This window comes from Cavia porcellus, unplaced genomic scaffold (genome assembly GCF_034190915.1).
Source record: "Cavia porcellus strain 051 isolate PalLab524CR breed Dunkin Hartley unplaced genomic scaffold, mCavPor4.1 scaffold_18, whole genome shotgun sequence".
NCBI classification, from domain to species: Eukaryota; Metazoa; Chordata; class Mammalia; order Rodentia; family Caviidae; genus Cavia; species Cavia porcellus.
In genome coordinates, this window is record NW_026947501.1 from 38302800 (window position 1) to 38322964 (window position 20165).

At 40.2% G+C, this 20165-nt stretch overlaps 2 protein-coding genes across 16 annotated transcripts in view; one reads left to right on the forward strand and one right to left on the reverse strand.

Moving 5' to 3' along the window:
• The window catches only part of Immt (inner membrane mitochondrial protein), a 35066-nt gene extending 29852 nt beyond the window's left edge, over nt 1-5214 (reverse strand). For 12 of the 15 annotated variants that reach the window (XM_063229678.1, XM_063229677.1, XM_063229676.1 and 9 more), the window contains exon 1: nt 5039-5213. In XM_063229678.1, the coding sequence (XP_063085748.1) occupies nt 5039-5083 (45 nt within the window). In that variant the 5' untranslated portion in view covers nt 5084-5213. Of the gene's footprint in view, nt 1-5038 lie in introns of all 15 variants that reach the window. The other 3 variants (XM_063229681.1, XM_063229680.1, XM_063229679.1) reach the window with 2 other exon arrangements.
• Nucleotides 5215-8089: 2875 nt separating this feature from the next.
• Nucleotides 8090-18772, forward strand: Mrpl35 (mitochondrial ribosomal protein L35). Its single transcript, XM_003468950.5, has 4 exons — nt 8090-8241; nt 14660-14849; nt 15923-16067; nt 18482-18772. Exons 1-4 carry the CDS (start codon nt 8202-8204, stop codon nt 18668-18670), a joined length of 564 nt encoding a protein of 187 aa, XP_003468998.1. The 5' UTR covers nt 8090-8201; the 3' UTR covers nt 18671-18772.
• The last annotated feature ends 1393 nt before the right edge of the window (nt 18773-20165 follow it).

Consider the following 20165-nt stretch of genomic DNA (forward strand, 5'->3'; position numbering starts at 1 on the left):
GTTATGAGTTATCACAGTTCCTGACATATTCAAGATACTAGAACTTTGTCAGATATATTATTTGAAAATATTTTCTCTCATTCGTTTTACTCTTCTGAGCATTCTTTGATGCACAAAAGTTAAATTTTAATGAAGTTTTATCTTTTGTTGCCTGTATACTGGTGCTATATGTAAGAAGTACTGCCAAACACGAAGCATGCTTCCAGAGTTCTCTCAAGCACCAAGTTATATACCTCTGAATTATACATAACCTAAATATCCAACTTTAATGCATAAAATATTATCCACTTCTTAGTTCTGGAATCATTTTTTATTTAAAAATGACTATGGTATAGAAAGAAAAATACTGTTTCAAAACAATTTGTCTTGTCATATTATCTTGCAATAAATGTTATAAGGTACATTGCTGCTTCTAACCTGCAGAAACAATTTTAACAACCAAAAAAGCATGAAAAAACATAAAATTCCCATGTAATGTTCTCATACAGACTATCCATTTTCTAGCTCTACCAAACTAAAGTGAACATTTACAAAGAAACCATAATCCAGCATTGCAACCTAGAAATGCAGACTGTAACGGAAGTCTCCTCATATGAACCTTATCTGGAGGTTCTTAGTTAGATTACTGATTCCTCTAATTGACAAGGTTTGGTGGATTTTATCATAAGGATTTCTTCAATATAAACAAAAGACACTCAAAATCGATGGTGATTTCCACATTTGAAATACAGAATATGCAACAATACAACTTTTTCTCTTAACATCTTTTACAAGAAGCCCATATTGGGGCTGGGGATTTAGCTCAGCGGCATAAGCGCCTGCCTCGCAAGCAGGCAGTCGTGAGTTCGATCCCTGGTACCAATAAAAAGCAAAAAGACAAAAAAAAAAAAAAAAAAAAAAAGAAGCCCATATTTAGGTTAAAAAGCATATCCCACAAAAGTTCAGTAAATCTGATATTAATGCAGCATTATCTGTCCACATAATCATATTCTATATCAAAGAGAAAAAATGCTCTTCAGTTATTGAAATGGCAGATGCTAATCAGTATGACAAAAGAGACAACTTGATACTTTAGATTTTCCTGTAAATATGTGTGAATAGATTTTATATATTCTCACTTAAGTATACTGAATTACATAAAACGTGTTTCCAAATGGTGTCTAAGCCACTGATCTAGAGATACAAAAATGAGAATAAAGAAAAGATCTCTAGGAGGGGGGAGGGGAAAAAAGGGTTTCTACATAGGTGGTAGGTACAAACAGCAGGCTGTATAATTACAAAATTACTAGCATATGTGGTTAAAAGCCAGCACGTGCACAAGTGTACACAAACACACACACACACACACACACACACACACACACACACACACACATTATTACAGCAGGAGGCAATCCTAAATTAGCCAGGATATCGAACTTGGTCTTTAGTTAAATAAGCTTGTTTGGTTGACCTTTAAGAATAATGTTTCTTCCTCTCCTTTGAAGGTAAAAACAGAAAGTCTACTACATATGCAAATAACTATTCCCAAGTCTGCAGTTCAGAAGAAGACAAGGCAAGGCTGAAAGCCTAAGTCCTCCAAACCCAATGCCTGCCTCAAAAGATTGGGTTCAGTGACACTACACTGGGTCTAGGAAAAAATAAACCCAAAGGATCAAAGTTCTGCAGCATCTTTCTGGAAAAAGAGTAAGAATAACACATTTTTACTCTACTTAAAGAGTAAATAGATAGTATCTCTGTGGTTAATTTTGTGTCAAGCTGGCAGGTGTTTTGGATATGATTAACATTTAAACCGGTATCCGTCCAATCAGCTGAAGGACTGAATACAAAAAGGAGAAAGGAATTCTCCAGCACATTGCCTTCAGAAGCGAAGTATGCCAGCTGCTCTCCCAAGACTCCAGGCTACTCGCCTCTGAACTAAAACGGCACCACTGGCTCTCCTGGGTCTTGAGTGTGCCGGCCCACACTGGAGATCTTGGACTTGGCAACTTCATAACTTAAAAGAAATCCCACTGATTCTGTTTCTCTGGAGAATCCTGAGTAATACAATAAGAAAGGTACCAAAATCTATGAAGGGCCTAAAGGAAGGCCATATGCACCTAATTCATAGAACACACTCATTCTGTCACTCAAACACATCACAAATATACCCCTAGTTGAGCATCTACTAGGAGCAAGGGACTTTCAGTACTGCAAATACAGAAATGAACAATATGGACACGTTCCTTCTGAAGCACACATTTTAAATGTGGGAAACATAATAAATAGACATTATAATGTCAGGTAGTACTAAAATCTACTAATACCATGTACAGACAATGATGCAAGGAAGGAGAAAGTGGCCTTAAGTCTATGTTTCATAAGGCCTCTCTGGCAAGAAAGTAATATTTGAGAAAACACCAGCAGGAAGGGAATGTACTAACCAAAAATGTGTAGGAAGTTAAACACCAAATCAAAATGCAGTGAGGCATATGCTGGAGATACCAGAAGAACAGAGTAAGGAAGAAAAGTAAAACTTAAAGAGTCAAACTATAAAGACCTGGTGGGTATGGCAAGAGTTTATGTGATGAGATGTCACTGAAGAGCAGGACATGATATGTATGTATTTAAGATTTAATTAAAGCCAGGCGTGGTGGCACATGCCTATAATTCCAGCACTCTGAAGGCTGAGTTAGGAGGATCCACCACAAGTTCAAGACAGCCTAGGCTACACAGTGATTTAAAGGACTGATCTACATCTACATAGACAAACCCTGTCTCAAAAAAATTTAAAAATGGCTGGGGATATAGCTCAATGGCACAGTGTCTGCTTGACAAGTGCAAGGTCCTGAGTTTGATTTCTAACACCTGAGTCTGATTTCCAATACCACAAAAACCAAAAACAAGTGGGCATGGTGGCACACACCTGTAATTGCAACACCTTGGAGCTGAGGCAGGAGGATCACCACAACAGCCAGGGTAGCCGGGGCTACATAGTGAGTTCAAGGCCAATGTGTACTATATAAGCAAAACCCTGCCTTGAATAAATAAATAAATAGCATTTACTAACCACTATGTGAAAAATTTTGAGAAATAGTAAATGCAGGAAAAAATTTAAGATGGGACTTGACTAAATTACATAATCTGTATAACAATAAAATTGAGTAAGAATGTAGAAAAGTACAAGTTGGTCAGGGTGGCAGGCATATTGTCTAATCGCAGCACTGAGGCAGGAAGACTGCAAGTAAAAGAGTAAAAGGCTCTGCCAACCTAGGGCACATAGCAATACTCAGTCTCAAAAAAAAAAAGACTGGACTAGAAATATAGGTGCAAGGCTAAAAAGAGGAGGCTAAAGAGTCATATGGCTAGGGAATAAATTTTGAGTGGATATAATTCTAGCTAAAAGTATATATAAAAATCAGAAGGGGAATATTTAGAGGTAAAAAAGCAGACTCAGTAATAAAAAATGAGAAATAAAGGGTAAATGAGGTCTGAGATACTATAGATTCCTACTTTGGAGGAAAGCCAAAATGTAAAAGATTTTATAAAGTAGCAATATCAAATGCTATAAAATGATTTGAGATGGTGAGAACAGACTAATGAATTCTGTAAGACAATTTCAGGAAGCTTGGTTGTGAGCTAGAAAAGAATTCATACTGTGTTATTTAATTAGTTTTTTAGATTTTCTAATGAGGATCCCAAAATAGGTGACTCTAATTAATTGAATGTAACATAATCGCATAATTTACCTCTTGGGTCTAGAGATCAGAGACAGGAAAGTAAGAGATTTTGAAGTGACAGACAAGCTCCCAGTAGCGCAAGAAAGCAACTATTTGTCCTACAAATGACCTCTGAGGGCCTTAGGGCAAGAAACTGCTGGCAGCCACCAGAAACTGACAGCAGTGGCTGGCGATAGACTGCAATAAAACTGGTACGTCAGTCCTACGAGAACTGTATGAGCTTGGACAAAGACCTTGATCTACAAACGAGAACCACACCATGGCAAATATGTTCGTATCCTTGTTGTAACTCTAAGCAGAGAACCTACACATTCAGGTCTAAACTTCTACCCTACAGAAATTGTAAAATAATCAGTGTGCACTGTTCTAAGCTGCTGGATGTGTGGTATTCCTTACATTACAATAGTAAATCAATATGGATTCCAATATGGTTTCCTTAGAGAAAAGGCTCATTATCCTTCCCCAGTAAATGGCAGAGAAGCAAACCTGGGGGTGGGGAGAATACTACTCTAGTCTCTGTCTGTTTTGGAATACAACAGTGTCTCAAAATATAAATTTTCTAAAAATCTTGAGCAAAGTAAATAGATTTTTGTCAAATTTAGCAAGTTATTTTGACAGTTCTGCAAGATTAAAATGAACAAAAAAGCTGGTGTCTAGAGGCCTCCCTGAATGTCAGCCACAGCTGTGCCAGCACCAGGAGACAGAGTCTCAGGCTAATCTTACGAATGAGCACAAGGTCATGACTCTTGCCCTGCTTCAAGTACCAAGGGTTTAAGCTCCATAAACGTAAAGTATTTTGCTTTTTGGAGTCAGGATGGTGCAAAGTGCGCTCAGCTATGAAAAGAAAGCCCCTCCTAGTTAATTACAACCTTGACCCCTAAAATGCGGACTCTCTTAAGCAGTCCGAGCACCTCCTTATTAAAGATATAACAGGCTGAGGCTCCGTGCGTCCTGCTGGGAATTGTAGTTCTCCCGCCACGACCTTCACCATTGGAAATTCAACTCGCGCCCAACCAACGGCTCGGAGGACAGCAGCCAGGATTGGTCCCCGCCGCGGGCATCGCCGTGCTGAATGGATGACAAGTCACCGAGGCCGCGCCTCCCCGCTACCTCTCGATACCTCAGCAGGCTCCAGCAGTAACCCGCAAGTATCCCAGCTCAGCGAACTTCCGAGTGGGGAGCTAACCTGGCCCGCCCCGGGCTCCTCAGACATATATCTTTGCCCCTGGGCCTAGACAGCGCCAAAATCGTCCCCATTTTCTTTTGGCTGTCCCCAGTTAGCCTCTTCATGCACTTTCATCAGGAATCCCCGCGCTCACCTGGGCCGCAGCGGTCACGCCCTGCAAATGACAAGCCCGTAGCATCTTGACAGAATGAACAGCGTTGCTGGCGTACACGGGAACTGCCACGGCCGGCGCGAAAGAAGGACGTGCGTGCGTGAGTACGTACTCCCGTCCTTACGGCCTCTGCGCTGGGCGCACCGGAAGGAAAGCCAATGCCACTGCGCACGCGCGACCTCCATCTTTCGCCTCCGACCCTGCGTACCAGAGAGTGGGCCCCGCCCAGACTGTAGATTCTCAAACCTGAGACCATTGGTTAGAAAGAAGCGGAAGGGTGGATTCTTCTTCCGAGTTGCCTTCCGGGTCTCTTAACTCGAATTGGGGTTAGTAGGTGAACTGAAAGAAAAGGGACTATGTGGGCTTCAATCACACAAAAACTACATTAAATGTGATTGTTAGGAGAATTAAAGCAAAAAGGCATCTTACCCGTCTCTTTCCGCTGGATAGTTTGTAGGAAGGAGTCGATTGGGACAAGTTATGTGAACAGTGGAGACGTCTGCATGTTTTGTTTGACAGACCTTTTTCAGGGGAATTTACCCTTATTGGAGTTAGGGAGGGACCATTGTGCGGAATGTGTCATTTCTGTGTCTAGTGACATTAGAGCGTGGTTAGGAACCCAGATCTTTCAGGCTCCACGACTTACATTCCTTCCCGACTATACCACGTGCTTTCTGTTTTATTTTAATCTTTTGGTCCTGGGAATCGAACTCAGGACGTTGCACTTGCCAGGCAGGCGCTGTGCCACTGAGCTATACATACCCCTGGCTCTCTCTTTTATTTTAGAAAAAATTTGACCGCAATTTGTGGTATGAGTAGAAAGATGGAAGTCAATTCAGAAACACTTTACAGTATCTACTGAATCTATAATAAAACCCGAAGATAACGAACATATGCTATGTAAACTCCAGAATAAATATGGTTAGTAACGTATCGCAATATAATAGAGATCAGATAAATTGTATGTTGTCTATTGTGTTTGCAAAGTACTTTCAAGTCCTAACTAGGTGATTATCACAATGTTGTAATCTCTCCAGAGGTTGACCGCACTACTATTCTCATTTGTAAAATAAAGAAATGTATTTGAAAATCTAAAATCAGATAAGTGTGTTGGTATATATCCTTGCTTTTCAGAGTGTTTTAGTAGTAACATAGTGCTCTTTCTTATCGTTCCCATCTACTCTCTAATAATTAATTTCAGCAATCTTGGAGCTGGGGATTTAGCTCAGCGGCATAAGTGCCTGCCTTGCAAGCAGGCAGTCGTGAGTTCGATCCCCAGTACAATTTAATAAAAATAATAATAATTTCAGCAATCTGGTCCCATCCCTGCCATGATGCTGGTGATGGTTTTTCTAATACATTATCCTTGAATTTCTCAATGCCAACGAGCATTCTTATTTCTCACACCGAGGTATGTCACAACCACATCTTGACTCTCTTCATTTCTTTCTCTTGCAAGTTCTTGCTAAATTGCCCAGGCTGGCAGTGAAGTTGCTATTCCTGCTGCCTCAACCTGTCTCAGCCTGCCTCACCCTCCCGTGTAGTTGGAATTGGGGTAACACCACCAGCCCTCTTCTCCTTAGTTTTGATTTGCCCCAAAGAATCTTTTTCAGTCTTGTCTTAATTGTTCTGTACTTATCTTCCTAAGTGTGAATTCCTGCTGTGGTGACACACATCTGTAATCCCAGCACTTGAAAGGCTGAGACAGGAATATGGAAAATTCAAAGTCCCCAAAACATGCCCCCGAAAAATGATGCTTACTTATTTCAGCTATTAAATAAATGTTGTATATTGTAATTCATGGACTGTCTCTGGGTGGACCTTACAGAGATTTTAGAATATGATTGGTAGTGTGTTTTGTTGTTTTTCTCTATTTGAATGAACATCAGAAAAAGTATGTGTGATTACTGATTCTAAGAATAAAATAAAGAATATAGAATTAGGCTGAGAGTGGTGGTGCACTCTTGTAATCCCAGCACTTGAGAGGCTGAGGCAAGAGGATTGTTGCAAATTCAAGACCAGCCTGGGCTATTACAAAGTAAGCCCGAGGCCAGCCTGAACTTCAGGGCAAGACCCTGAATCAAAAAGACAAAAAAAAATGTGTATGTGTATATATATATATATATATATATATATATATATATATAATTATTCATGTAGAGTTGAGATTTTGTCCTACTGAATGAGGAATATATATATATATATATATAGAGAGAGAGAGAGAGACAGAGACAGAGAGAGAGAGACAGAGAGTTTCGAGTATAGCTCAGTGGTACAGAACATGCTTAGCACACACAAAGCCCTTGATTCAGTCAACACTAGAAAAAAATGTAAAAAATGTGTGGGGTGTGTGTGTGTGTGTGTGTGTGTGTGTGATCCTTACTCTATTGCCATTCATTTGATTATTATTGGCAAGCAGGGTTTTTTCCGAACTTTTTCATTGGGCATGGTGGCATAATGCCTGTGATCCCAGCACTCTGGAGGTTGAGGCAGGAGGTTATAAATTCGAGGCCACCCTGGGCTATATACTCAGTTCAAGACTAGTCTGAACTACATAGAGAGACCCTGTCTCAAACAACAGAACAAAGACAACAAAAGATTTTTAATACTGCTATTTTTTCCCTTGTTCATTTATCGTAGTATCTTCCAGCTTTTTAAAGGATAAGCAGTATTATTTTCTGAAATAAGCTTAATAACAAAAAATCTTAACAATGTTCTGTGTACTTTAAATAGACCTTTCAAGCACATGATCATGAATATTTTAGGAACCAGATACTTGCAGTGGCCACCATTCAGGATGCTGAGGCAGAAAGATTGCTTGAGCCCAGGAGTTCCAGGCTAGCACACAAAAAAAGCAGGGCGTGTGATGCATTCCTATAATCAATCCTGACTAATTGGAGGGATGGGGCAGGAGGATACTCGCCCGGCCCACACACATCCTATATGCTTAGGGTTCCGGGCAGCTGCTTGATAGTGGCAAGGACAGAACATAACCTAAGCCTACGCAGGCATTCAGTGAGGATTGAATTGACCACGCCTTTATTCTTTTCCCCACCCCTGACTCCGCCCCGGCTGTTTTTTCTTTAGTCTCTTTTGCTGCGGAGGTTTTACACCCCCGGCGGCCACCGTAGGTCAGGGTCACAAGATGGCAGCCTCCGTTTTAGCGAGGGCCGCGAGAGCTACAGGTCAGTGCAGAGCAATGTGCTCCATGTATGCCTTCACGGGGTGGAAAAGTGGTGTTTAATGGAGGGAATGTTTGGTCTGGAAGATAACAGGAAAAATATAATCGGGTTAATGGGCTTCTAATTTCATTTGGGGCCGTGACTGTCTCACGTTCTCCACTTATTTATGAGCTCTCCCTCTCCCCAGCAAACAGACCAGAGACGGGGGTGGCGGAGGCGAGATAGTCACACAAAGCGGCAAATTTCTAACGTTCACATTAAACCCGCCATTTGTGACTCTTGACCCTCAGAGTCATTTAATTTCTTTAATTGAAGTTTAGATTCTGCAGCCGTAAAATGGACACAGTATCGCCTAGCTAGAGGTTAAAAGAGCTCAGACGCGAAAAATGTCTTGCGTACTGCCTAGGACATTGTAAGCTTGAGAGTCGTTACTGGTTTGTAACTATAGCGTTCAGTAAAAGGGGGAGTATAAGATTTCTTAATTGGGAGATACAGAAGTGAAAGCAGGATTTGTGGCAAAAGTTAAAAATATCCAGTGTGGTAGGTGATCAGTAAAGTATTTTTAACGTAAATAGTGTCAAGAAATAAAAAAAGCAACCATGTAATTTTTTCCTAGTGTTCAAGGGAAGAACTTTTGTATGTGGGATATTTTTGTGTGCACAAAACATAATATCTATAAAGAAAAATGCATGTAATGTATATGAGTGGTTTAACGACTGGAAAGCAAACCTATGTAATTAAAACCCAAACAAAACACGCCGTTTCTCCCCACTCCTGTACGTCTCTCCAAAATTTCCTACTTCCCCAAATATGGATGCTATATTCACTTTTTAAATTATATGGCTTGTTTTACTTCGTGAGGTTTATTCATTTTGCTTGTACCTGTAATATTTTCTTATTCCATAGTATAAACTTTCATGTGCCCATTCTGTAATTCTCCATTAATGGTAGACAAGTGGATGTATCCAGTTTGAGGGTCCTTATGGACATAGCTGATTGAGCTTGTGGTGCTTGAGTACAAGAGTGTTTCTAAGGAGTGCATACAGTATAAAACTAACTGTGGGGGCTGGGAGTTTAGCTCCGCAGCACAAACACCCAAGGCCTGCCTGGCAAGCTCGACGTCATGAGTTCGATCCCCAGTACAAAAAAAAAATTAATACTAACTGTGGTGTTGCGGGATAAAGAGTATGTGTATATTTAGAACTGCCTGATACTGCTAAAGTTTTCCAAAGTGATGCACTTGTTTAGTTATTCAACACTTAGTATCATCACTTCTACAAGATTTTGTCAGTCTGATGGTTATGTAGTGGTATCTCATTGAGGTTTAAATACGTGTTTCTTTGATTAGTAATGAGTGTTAGTACATTTACACGTATGCATTAGCATTTTTGAGATTTATTTTCAGCACTAGGGGTTGAACCCAGGGCTTTGCATTGAGGTACATTCTAAACACCTCTCCCTCCACGTCTTTTAATTTTGAGACAGGGTTTTGCTAAATTGCCTAGGCTGAGCTCAAACTTGCAACCCTCCTGCCTCAGCCTCCAGAGTGCTAGGATTACAGGTATGCACCACCACACTTAGTTTTGAATTTCTTCTATAAAAGATCTACATAAATATTTTGCTTATGTTTCTATTGGGTTTTATTGATTTATAGTTCCTTATAAATTCTGAATATGTATGTTTTTTGTTCATGCATGTCCAGTATCTTCTCCCACCCTGACCTGTCTTTTATATTTTATTTGGAATGTTTGTTTGTTTTATTTTGTTTGAAACAAGGTCTGTTTTGTTCAGACTGGCCGTGAACCACTGTGTTGCCCAGGCTGGCCTCAAACTCTCTCTTCTGCTTCAGCCTCCAGAGTGCTGGGACTATAGATGTGTGCCACCATCCTGTATCTTTTAATGAAAAGAAATTTTTATTCATAATCCATATATATATACATACATATATATTTTTGGTACCGGGGATTGAACTCTCGACCTTACACTTGGCAGGCAGGTGCTTATGCCGCTGAGCTAAATCCCCAGCCCCTCGTATTTCTTATATAGGTGATATAAATCATATCACTCACTATGTTTAGATGCCATTGAATGAACACATTTTAAAAAAATGATGTGGTAGTTTTTTTGATGGCTTTTTAAATACAGTATTTTAAATATATTAGAAACTTTTTTTAAAGCAATTTAGGCTATTTAATATTTTACCATTTTTGTTCTTTCTGTTTAGTGCTTAGGACAGAATCCACTGCCTTACAGTGCTACTCCTACACTCTACCACTTAGCATTTTAGATTTTATATAAGAATTTGAGAAAGGATATACTGTATAATCTTGGGAGGTTCTTTTAGGGTATACAGAATCAAAAGCTTATAGACCCCTGGCCTGGCTCCTTTCAAGCTTACCCCCACCTCCCACTCCCAACCAGTGCAGCTCACATCTTCCAGTCCAGTGATTTATGCCATGCAATGATTTTTGTAATTCCTCTATGTATGCTAAACTGGTTTGGCTTTTTACCTTCACATGTTCAATTCCCTCTGCCTCTTTTTCCTTCAAAGCTGGTTTTGTATTGCTTTTTTTGCAAAAACATCTATGTCTCCATAGCAAGAGTGGTTTAGTGATGACCTGTCTGTGTGAAATGCCCCAGTGGGTCAGAGAAGTAAAAGAACAGTCAGTTGCTTCTCTTAACTTGTACACGGCACTTTTATTCACAGTTAGACTGCACTAGGTTTAACAGACATGTTACTGGCATGGTTACTCGTTACTCTTCTGAAGACCAGGTAAGATAAAGCTGGCCAAGTCATTTCCCCGTGAACTGCTGCTCCTAAGCCAGGTTCCTCTTTCCTGTTGTTCAAGTAATCATTATTTTATTGACTCAGTGTGTTTTATTATTTTTTTCTTTTTTAATATCTTTTTTTTTTTGGTCTTTTTCCTTTTTATCGGTACCGGGAATCGAACTCAGGACTGCCTGCTTGCAAGGCAGGCGCTTATGCCGCTGAGCTAAATCCCCAGCCCCTTTTTTGTGATAGAGTCTCTGTGCAATTCAGGCTGGCCTTAAACTAACCATGTAGCCTAGGCTGGCCTCAAATTCACTGTGATCCTCCTGGTTCAGCCTCTCGGGTGCTGGGATTATGCCTGTATACCACCACACCTGGCATAGTTTATTTATTTATTTTTTTCCACTTGTAATTTGTTTTGAGGCATAGTTTATTTTTTTGTGTGTGTACAGATTAATAAACATGCTGCAAACAGCTTCAGAACCTTCATAAAAATGGGAACAAAATGGAAGAGTTTAACCAGGTGAGTCACAGTTAATTTGGGGATAGTTTTTGGCCAATGTAGAATTTACCCACTGTACTATTATACTGCCTGCAATTCTTTATTTCTTTAGAATATAAAGAGACTTTTTTAAAAACTCAGACTGTAACATGGCTAGGATAGGCTATAGTGCTTGTTAAAAAAAAAAAGAAACAGAACCGTGCATGATGGTGCAAATCTGTAGTCCCAGCTATTCAGGAGGCTGAAGCAGGAGGATGGCTTGAACACAGGATTTTGAGGTCAGTCTCATAGATGCCATTTCTATAAAAAGCGGGGAAGAAAGTTAATTCAGAGAAAGAAATTTCTTTTGTTTTTTGAGACAAGGTCACACTATGTAGCTCAGGCTGTGCTCAAATTTGCAACCCTGCCTCAGCCTTGTAAATGCTGGGATTCCAGTACAGTACAATACAGAACAGTACAAGGACCACAGTAATCCCAGCATACTGTTCTTTTATTTTTTAATAAGACTTTTATGTTTATGAAAGACAGGAAAAAAATAGGCTCTCCAGAGTGAATTTGGGACAAATAAAAGTAGGAAAAGAAGTATGCTGTGGCTGGGGATTTAGCTCAGCGGCATAAGCGCCTGCCTTGCAAGCAGGCAGTTGTGAGTTCGATCCCTGGTACCGATAAAAACGAAAAAGACAAAAAAAAAAAAAAAGAAAGAAAAAAAAATAGAAGAAGTATGCTGTGCAAGAGAGCCACTTATATTGAGATAGCACATTAGCCCAAATTGGCTCTTTTAAAAGAACAACTGGGCTGGGCAAGGTGGTCCATGCCTGTGATCCCCTCACTGAAGAGGCTGAGGCAGAAGGATTGCCATCCTGGGCTATAGAGGGTATTTAGGACCAGCCTGAACTGAATGAGGAGACCATGTCTCAAACAAACAAACACACACTGCACACAATAAAGAACAACTGGCTCCTACTTGGAGGGAGGGAAGAAAAAGAAACTAAATTGGTTCTTTTAAAGAAACTTACTTGACTTTTTCCCTGTGGATTTATTACTATGTGTTCTAACCTTACTTTCTATACATGAACCTGTGGTTTACTGATTTGTGTGTTCTATACTAAACTGAAATATTTTCTTCTACAGTCCTCCTCTTTAGTTCACTGATTTTTTTCAAAGATTATCTCCTGCCTTGTATCACATCTACAAATCTTTTTAGTTCTTTGAAATATGTTATTTACATCCAGTTACTTGAATTCCAGGATTGGATAGAGAATTCGATTTCCAAGGGGCCAACATTAAGGGCTGTCATCAATTTTTCTGAATGTTGGATTTCAGCTAACCCACTAATGTTTTTGCTACCTTTTCAGTTTGAAGATTATTGTCTTTGATGGATAATAGCAAAGCAAAGTTGCAGTCTTCACTGCCACCTGCTAACGCACGCAGTCATGTGCTGAGTGATGACATTTCAGTGGAGGAAGGACCACACACGGCTGTGATTGTTAACAAATAGCCTTGCACATGTAGTAGATTGTGCTGCCTCAGTTTGTGCAGGTACACTCTAAGCTGTCCTCATGGTGAAGAAGTCACCTAATGATCCTGGTCTAAAAAATACTCCGTATTATGTGGTGCTTGCCTGTGCCATGTTTGCTAGGCATTCCTCAACTCTGTTAGAGTTCATTAAATATTTTCCCTGTGCCCAGGACTCTTCAAGCACTGTAATGTTTCATCTCATTAACTCTCATTTACTCTCCATAATTGACTGAACTTGAATTTGAGGAAACTGGGGCATGGGGAAGTTAAGTAACTTGCCTGTAGACAGACTGCTGGGTAGTAGAGGTAGAATGTGAACCTAAACAGTGTGACCCTTGGCCCATCACATCAGCACCACACTGCCCAGTTGGTAGGCGAAATCAATGCAGCGGACAGTCCTCTGGCCTATGCATCATACTTGGGTGCAGCTATTTTTATAAAATACAGTTTTATTGAGGTAGAATTTATGTGCCGTAATGTTCTTCATTTTGTATGTACAGTTCAAGATAGGCAACCATCGTCACATTACAGATTTAGGACATTTCATTCATAGATTTTTCTTTTTTTTTTTTTTTTGAGACAGGGTTTCACTGTGCCATTCAGGCTGGCCTTGAACTCACTTTGTAGCCCAGGTTGGCCTTGAATGCTTGGTGATCCTCCTGCCTCAGCCTCCTGAGTGCTGGGATTACAGATGTGCACCACCACACTCAGGCTGCAACTTTTTTTTCTAACATGCATTCTTGAGTCCTACACTAAAATCGAGATCACTCAGGGAACTCTGGGTCTACTTGCATGTTCTGACTGACTTGAGCAGTGCACAGCAGGAAGGACGGATAAAGAGGACCACATGCAGTCTACGCATCCCTGCCTTTCACCTGCCCTGCCTCATGTCTCCCTGCTCCTTCCTAGGCATCTCTGCTACAGTTAGGCAGGCAGTGCACAGCCTCTGTCTCTTGCCCCATGTATGCACAAGTGGCAGCCCCTGGACCTGTAATGGTGAACTGGTTAGAGCTTTCAATGGTAACAAACAGCCCACTGCAGCACGTGTGCTATAGAGTCTCCAACACTGTCCTAGACCTTTGTTAATGTGGCTCATGCTCTCCAGTGTCTTCCTCCTCCTCCTCTTCCTCCTCCTCTTCTTCCTCCTCTTCTTTCTCCTCGAAGGGCCTGTCCATATTCGAGAAGAGAACTCGAATACCTCTTCTGCTGTCTTTGTGGATCCTCCTCTTGCTCCTTGATTGTCTTTCTAGGAAAGGTTTGTGCTTTTAGGTCTCTGACCTGCCACTGCCCTGAGTATAAGATCTGACATGGGAATTAATTTACACGTGTAAACCTTGTCCCCCAGCCCTGGATATAGAGCCATGACACATCAGACTGCATTTTGATGGTAGTTATATAATCTCTAAATATCTTAAATGTCATTGAATTGAACCTCATAACATGATTAATTTTATGGTTTGTAAGCTTTACCTCAATTAAGTTTATCTATGGCAGAAAGCTCCATAGGGAAATCTCATGCTCAGGACATTTTAATTATATTTAATACTTGTTTGCTTTCATACATTAATTTTAAATGCCAATGCATATTTTGGAATATCATTAAATATATGTGTTTCTCTGTATCTTTACAGGAATCTTACGATCTGTGAATGTTTTGGCATCTTCAGCCTTTCGAAACTATGCCAAGAATGTCTGTCTTAATTCCACGCTGTCCACTGGACATTTTAGTCTTACTCACACACCAGTTGTTTCTTCTGCTCCCCGGTTTGTCACATCTGTCAGAAATCTGACATGTGGATATACCACAACAATCCTTAATAGGTAGAGTTCCTTTCAATAAATATGATGCTTAGATAAAATTCTAAAATACTCATACCTGGGATGAGGGTGTAACTCAGTGGTAGAGAACTTCCCCAGCATTGGAATAGCGTAGCATAGATAAAAGTATTCATGCCAAGTGTGGTGGTTCACACCTCTAATCCTAGTACCTGGGAGGGTGAAGCAAGAGGATCCTAAATTTAAGAAAATGCTGAGCTATATAACAAGTTCCAGGCCAGCCTGTATACTGAGAAACAATCTAGCTAAGGAAACCATAAATAATTAAGTAAATAAAATATTCATGCCTACAAGACAAGATATCTTAGGTAATATTCTTTGCCCACCTGGCAGGTTGTTACACAGCTTAGTCTGTCTGCAGTGGTGCTGTCGGAACGGGAAAGTAAGACCGACATCCATGTATCTGGATGCCACTAGCAGGAACTGCCAAACAGAGCTTTGCTCTTTTTTTGGTTTGTTTGTCTTATTTTGCAGTACTGGGATGGAACCTAGGGTGTTGTGCCTGCTAGGCAAGTGCCGTGCCAGTGAGCTACACCCCCAGCCCCAGAGGACACTTCTGATGTCGTGTATGTGGTTTCCTCAGTGGAAGCTGTCGGGCAAAGTAGAGAAAGGACAGCATGCTCAGCTTACAAGGCGAGGCTGTGTGTGGTCTCTGGTCAGTCACCAGATGCTCAGTTAAGCACCCCAGGTGCCCAGCACTGTAGTTGTAGAAAAGACACAAAGATAAGAAATCAGATGATTAAAACAATAAGATAAATCCATAGGGATGGGGGTTGGGTTTTGTGTAGTTATTTATGTGTTAGTGCGGACGTTGAACCAGCTCTTTGTACACCCTGGAAACTGCCCCTGGACGAGCACCAGGTGGTTCTGAGAGGGCCTGCAGTTGGTCGCCGTTGCTGCTCTCATGTGTGCATAGCATCTTAGGACGTTTGAAGCAGTGTTATAAAAGTTACCTGTGTTCCAGTGGGGCAGCCTTATTCAATTCTAAGTACTGTGTAGAAATAGGTCTTCTCCTTTAATCAGTCGGACTGCTGGTTAATTCTTACGATACATTTCAGAGTGGCTCCCTTGCTTCCCAGCGTCCTGACAGTGCCAGTCAGAACTGTAACATACTACAGCGCACGAAAAGGCAAGAGAAAGACTGTGAAAGCTGTTATCTATCGGTTTCTTCGACTTCACTCTGGCCTTTGGCTCAGGAGAAAGGTGAGTTTTCATACTGTTACCTAATCAAAAAATCACCATGAGTGGAGATTAAAATGCAGCAGAAGCTGGGCAGTATGGCATTAACTTGAAATCCCATCTATTCAGGAGGCTGAGGCAGGAGGATTGCACATTCAAGGCCAGCTTGAACAACTGAGTGACATCCCACGTCAAAAATAAAAAGGGTCAGGCTATAGCTTAGTAGAATGCTTCCTGAGCATGTGCAAGGCCCTAGGTTTAATGCCCAGAACTCATTAGTTTATTAAAATATAAAAATAAGGAAAATACAGTACAATTCAGTGAGCCAATTCATGGTATGTCTTCTCCTCATCTTACCAGTATAGTAGTTCTTAGAGCTGTGCATAATTATCAGCTTGATAGGCATCTCTTTGTGTAAGTGACTCCATATAAGTTGGATGTGGTGGCACATGCCTGTAAGTCCTACACTCAGAGGCTGAGGCAGGATGATTGGCCAGACTGGGCAACTTAGTGAGACCCTGTCTGAAAAAATAAAAAGGACTGGGATATAGCTTGATGATAGGGGATCCCCGAGTTCAGTCCCCAGTATTGCTAGGGGAAAAAAAAAAACCTGTAAGCGTTCATAACAAAATATTACAGTGGCAGATGTCTTCACTCTAAGTCAGGTTCACTTACTTTTTACAAGATTGAAAGAATTATCACCTCTCATGTAAATGACCTTCAGTTCTCCACTGACATGGCACCCTGTTGTTTCCTCCCCTAGTCAACAGCAGTTGAACTGAAGTCATAATTGTTGTATTTTTGAATTTGTGTATTTTGGACCATTACAAATACATCCTCGGGGCTGGGGGTTTAGCTCAGTGGTGTAAGTGCCTGCTTGGCAAATGCAAGGTCATGAGTTTAATCCCCAGTACAAAAGAAAAGAAATACATCCTCCCTTTGTATCATACCATTTATTTCCAGGTTCTTGTGTGATCCTATATAAAAAGGGGAGTTTTCTTTACCATCCTTTCCATGTCCCTTTCCTGGGGCCCCATGGAACTCTCATGTTCCCCTAAAGGACTTGATCATTCCCCCAATCATTACATCTTGCATTGGTTTAGTGCCCCCAAAAGTATACTACATGCCAAATGGCTTCCTTCGTCACAACCTGATCTTAAGACAAAAGCAAAAAACGGTTAATTTATACTAATGTAGAAAAATCCAGAGGTACTATATTTTTTGAGGCATAGTTTAACCCAAATGTTTTTACTTTTTTATTTATTCCCTTCTTCCATTTTTGAAACTAGGAATTATCTAAAACCATTCCAGCGTTTTCACAGTGTTTCCATTCCACAGAGTAATCTTTAAAGGATCCTGGGCAGCAAATTAGATCTATGAGTCAGAGATCTGCAGGGACCTAGTTTGGCTGGCAGGCTAGAAGTGGAGAGCTGTGATTTTATCCAGCTGTTGTAACATAATGAGCCTTGGCTGGAGAGGAACCAAGGGCTTTAACCAGTAACCTGGTTTCTATTCTCACCTCCCCTATAACTTACTGTGTGGTTTTAGCCAGGCATTTACTGAGGTGCCCCCTAAGGGCTCTTCTAGTTTTAATAGGCTATGATTATTGTTTTTTTTTTTTTTTTTTTTTTTTGAGACAGGTTCTTGCTCTTGATCTGGGCTTCAGTTCATTTTATAGTCCAGGCTGGCTTCGAACTCATGGCGATCTTTCAACTGCAGCCTCCAGAGTACTAGGATCATAGCCATGTACCACCATGCCTGGTTGATGATACTTTTTATATTTAATTGTCTTTCAAAATAAAAATTAATAATCATAGGTAGTGTATATGGAAGTTCAGGACTAATTAAATGGGTTAACTTTCCTTTACCATTCCTAATAATAGTTTTATATAATCATTATTCCTTAGACAAGTATCTCCTACAAATACCAGTCCCTAGTGCGTGAAAAGAATAAGTGAAGCCATACATTTGAGAACTGTGCCTCTCAGCCCTTGTAACACTCAGTCCCTTAACAAGAAATGAATGTTACCACCCTCGCTGGTGCGTCCTTGACCGCCCTCCACATTGGGAGAGATAACAGTGAATAGCTGGGTAATCTAGAAAATGAGACTAAAAAAAAAAAAAGAAAGAAAGAAAATGAGACTAGTGCTGTGGAAAATTGCTGAAGAGATGACACATACATAATTAGCTACTGATTAATTATATCATCTTTTACTTCACTAACCACACAGATTTATTTAGCTTTATTTTCCAAGATATTAAATTATCTATTAATACTTCTTTTTCAAACTACGCATGCTTTTTCTAACCACTCATTGAGATGTTTGCAAAGTCTTGTTCCTGTTCCCATTGAGCCTGTAAACCACGAGTTATGATAGTAATCTATTGTTTCCCACATAATACCATGTTTTAAATGTGTTTGTAATATTATTTCACAGTCTGGTTATAAGAAAAAATTATGGAAAAAGACAGCTGCAAGAAAGAAACGCTTGAGGGAATTTGTGTTCTGCAATAAAACCCAGAGTAAACTCTTAGATAAAATGACGACATCCTTCTGGAAGAGGCGCAACTGGTATGTTGATGATCCTTATCAGAAGTACCACGATCGAACAAACCTGAAAGTATAGATCAGAAGTTTTTAATTGTTATTGAATCTGTATCTTTGTGTATAAGATGTCTTTGCAAAAATGACTAAGTATAAAACAATAAATTTTACTAGCTGATATGTAGACATAGAGTATTAATGTTCGACTTACGAAAGTTTTAACTTTCTGGGATCCCAGATTTGGTCAAGAAATTAGAGGTTTGAAGTTGTACGTTATTTTTAACAAACAGTTGTCCCAGTTAGACTTATTTAGTGCAAGAAATCTCAAGTGAGGAGAAACATGAAAAGTTAGCTCAGACAGTGTGACACTGTAGTATTGTGCCTGGGAACTCAGGAACCAGCTCTCCAGCTTGGCCTCCTGGCCACACCTTGCCCCAGACCTCAGAGCAGACCAGACCAGATGTTGCTTCTCAGCAAGAGGTCGTGGATCTTTAAGGCTCAGGTTCTACCAAGCTTCTCTTAGATTATTGACTATTGGCTACTCACCAGCCTCTCTACTTCACAGCTTTTGTTTACATAGTTTCTGTTCCATCATAACAGGTTTGGTTTACACCATTGAGATTCTTTTCTCCATCATGACCCTCAGGTCCTGTGTCCTATTTTGAAGTGGCAAGAGTCTGTAACTGGACCAGCTTCCATTTTTACCCCAGGTGCCACCATCCAGCGTGGACATTGGCTGTTCTTAGGTCAGGAGCCCACCCTGACCCACTTCAACAGGTTTATGTGCAGCAAAAAATAGTTCTGTGAGCAGTTTTGCTTAGAGGTGACCACAGACTAGGAATACTCTTAGCATCCAGTATAACTAGATTCACTGTGTTCATGGCAATTCTCATTTAGTTGATTGGAACAGGATTTTTTTTTTATTTTATTTTATTTTTTGGTACCATGGATCAAACTCACAACCACGCACTTGCAAGGTGGGTGCTTATGCCATTGAGCTAAATCCCAGGCCCAGGATTTTTTTTTTAATAGAAGAGTAAATGAAGTAACTTTACAGTATGTTCTTCATTGAAACAGAAGAGGCTACACAAAGATACTCAAGTTTTGAAAGACACTGTAGTTCTTAAATATTAATGTATCCATTTGAGATTTCATATTTTCATTTGTAAGGACTTTATCAGATTTTCTAAAAATGTATTATAGAAACTAAAGGGGAAAAGTCATTTCAGTTATTTTAGAAATGATGCAAGAGTTGAGCACTTTTTATTTGAAGAGGAGAGGAGCAGTAATGCTTAGAGTCGAGGGCAGTGGTTCTCAGTTGTGCCATCAGAATCATCTGGGAAATCGGGTGCACTTTGCCTGGTTGAAAACCATTGTTAAACAGAATATCGATTTCTACTTTAAGTCATTTAATTTTATAGTTGGTGGGGGTAAAATGAAATTCCTCTGTTGTTAATAGAATAAGATAACCAAGGTGAAATTCCGTGGCTTATGAATATTAGGGTATTCCTTGAAAGCAGTGTGTGTTCATTAAATGGAAAAGAAGAAACAATAGAATGTTCTAAAACCAGAAAGCT

Bases quoted from the DNA above. Each gene is read 5' to 3' on its own strand.
- Mrpl35 (XM_003468950.5), top strand. From the start codon at position 8,202: ATGGCAGCCTCCGTTTTAGCGAGGGCCGCGAGAGCTACAG. The intron at 8,242-14,659 runs GTCAGTGCAGAG...GTATCTTTACAG, and splicing joins GAGGGCCGCGAGAGCTACAG to GAATCTTACGATCTGTGAAT. The intron at 16,068-18,481 runs GTGAGTTTTCAT...ATTATTTCACAG, and splicing joins GCCTTTGGCTCAGGAGAAAG to TCTGGTTATAAGAAAAAATT.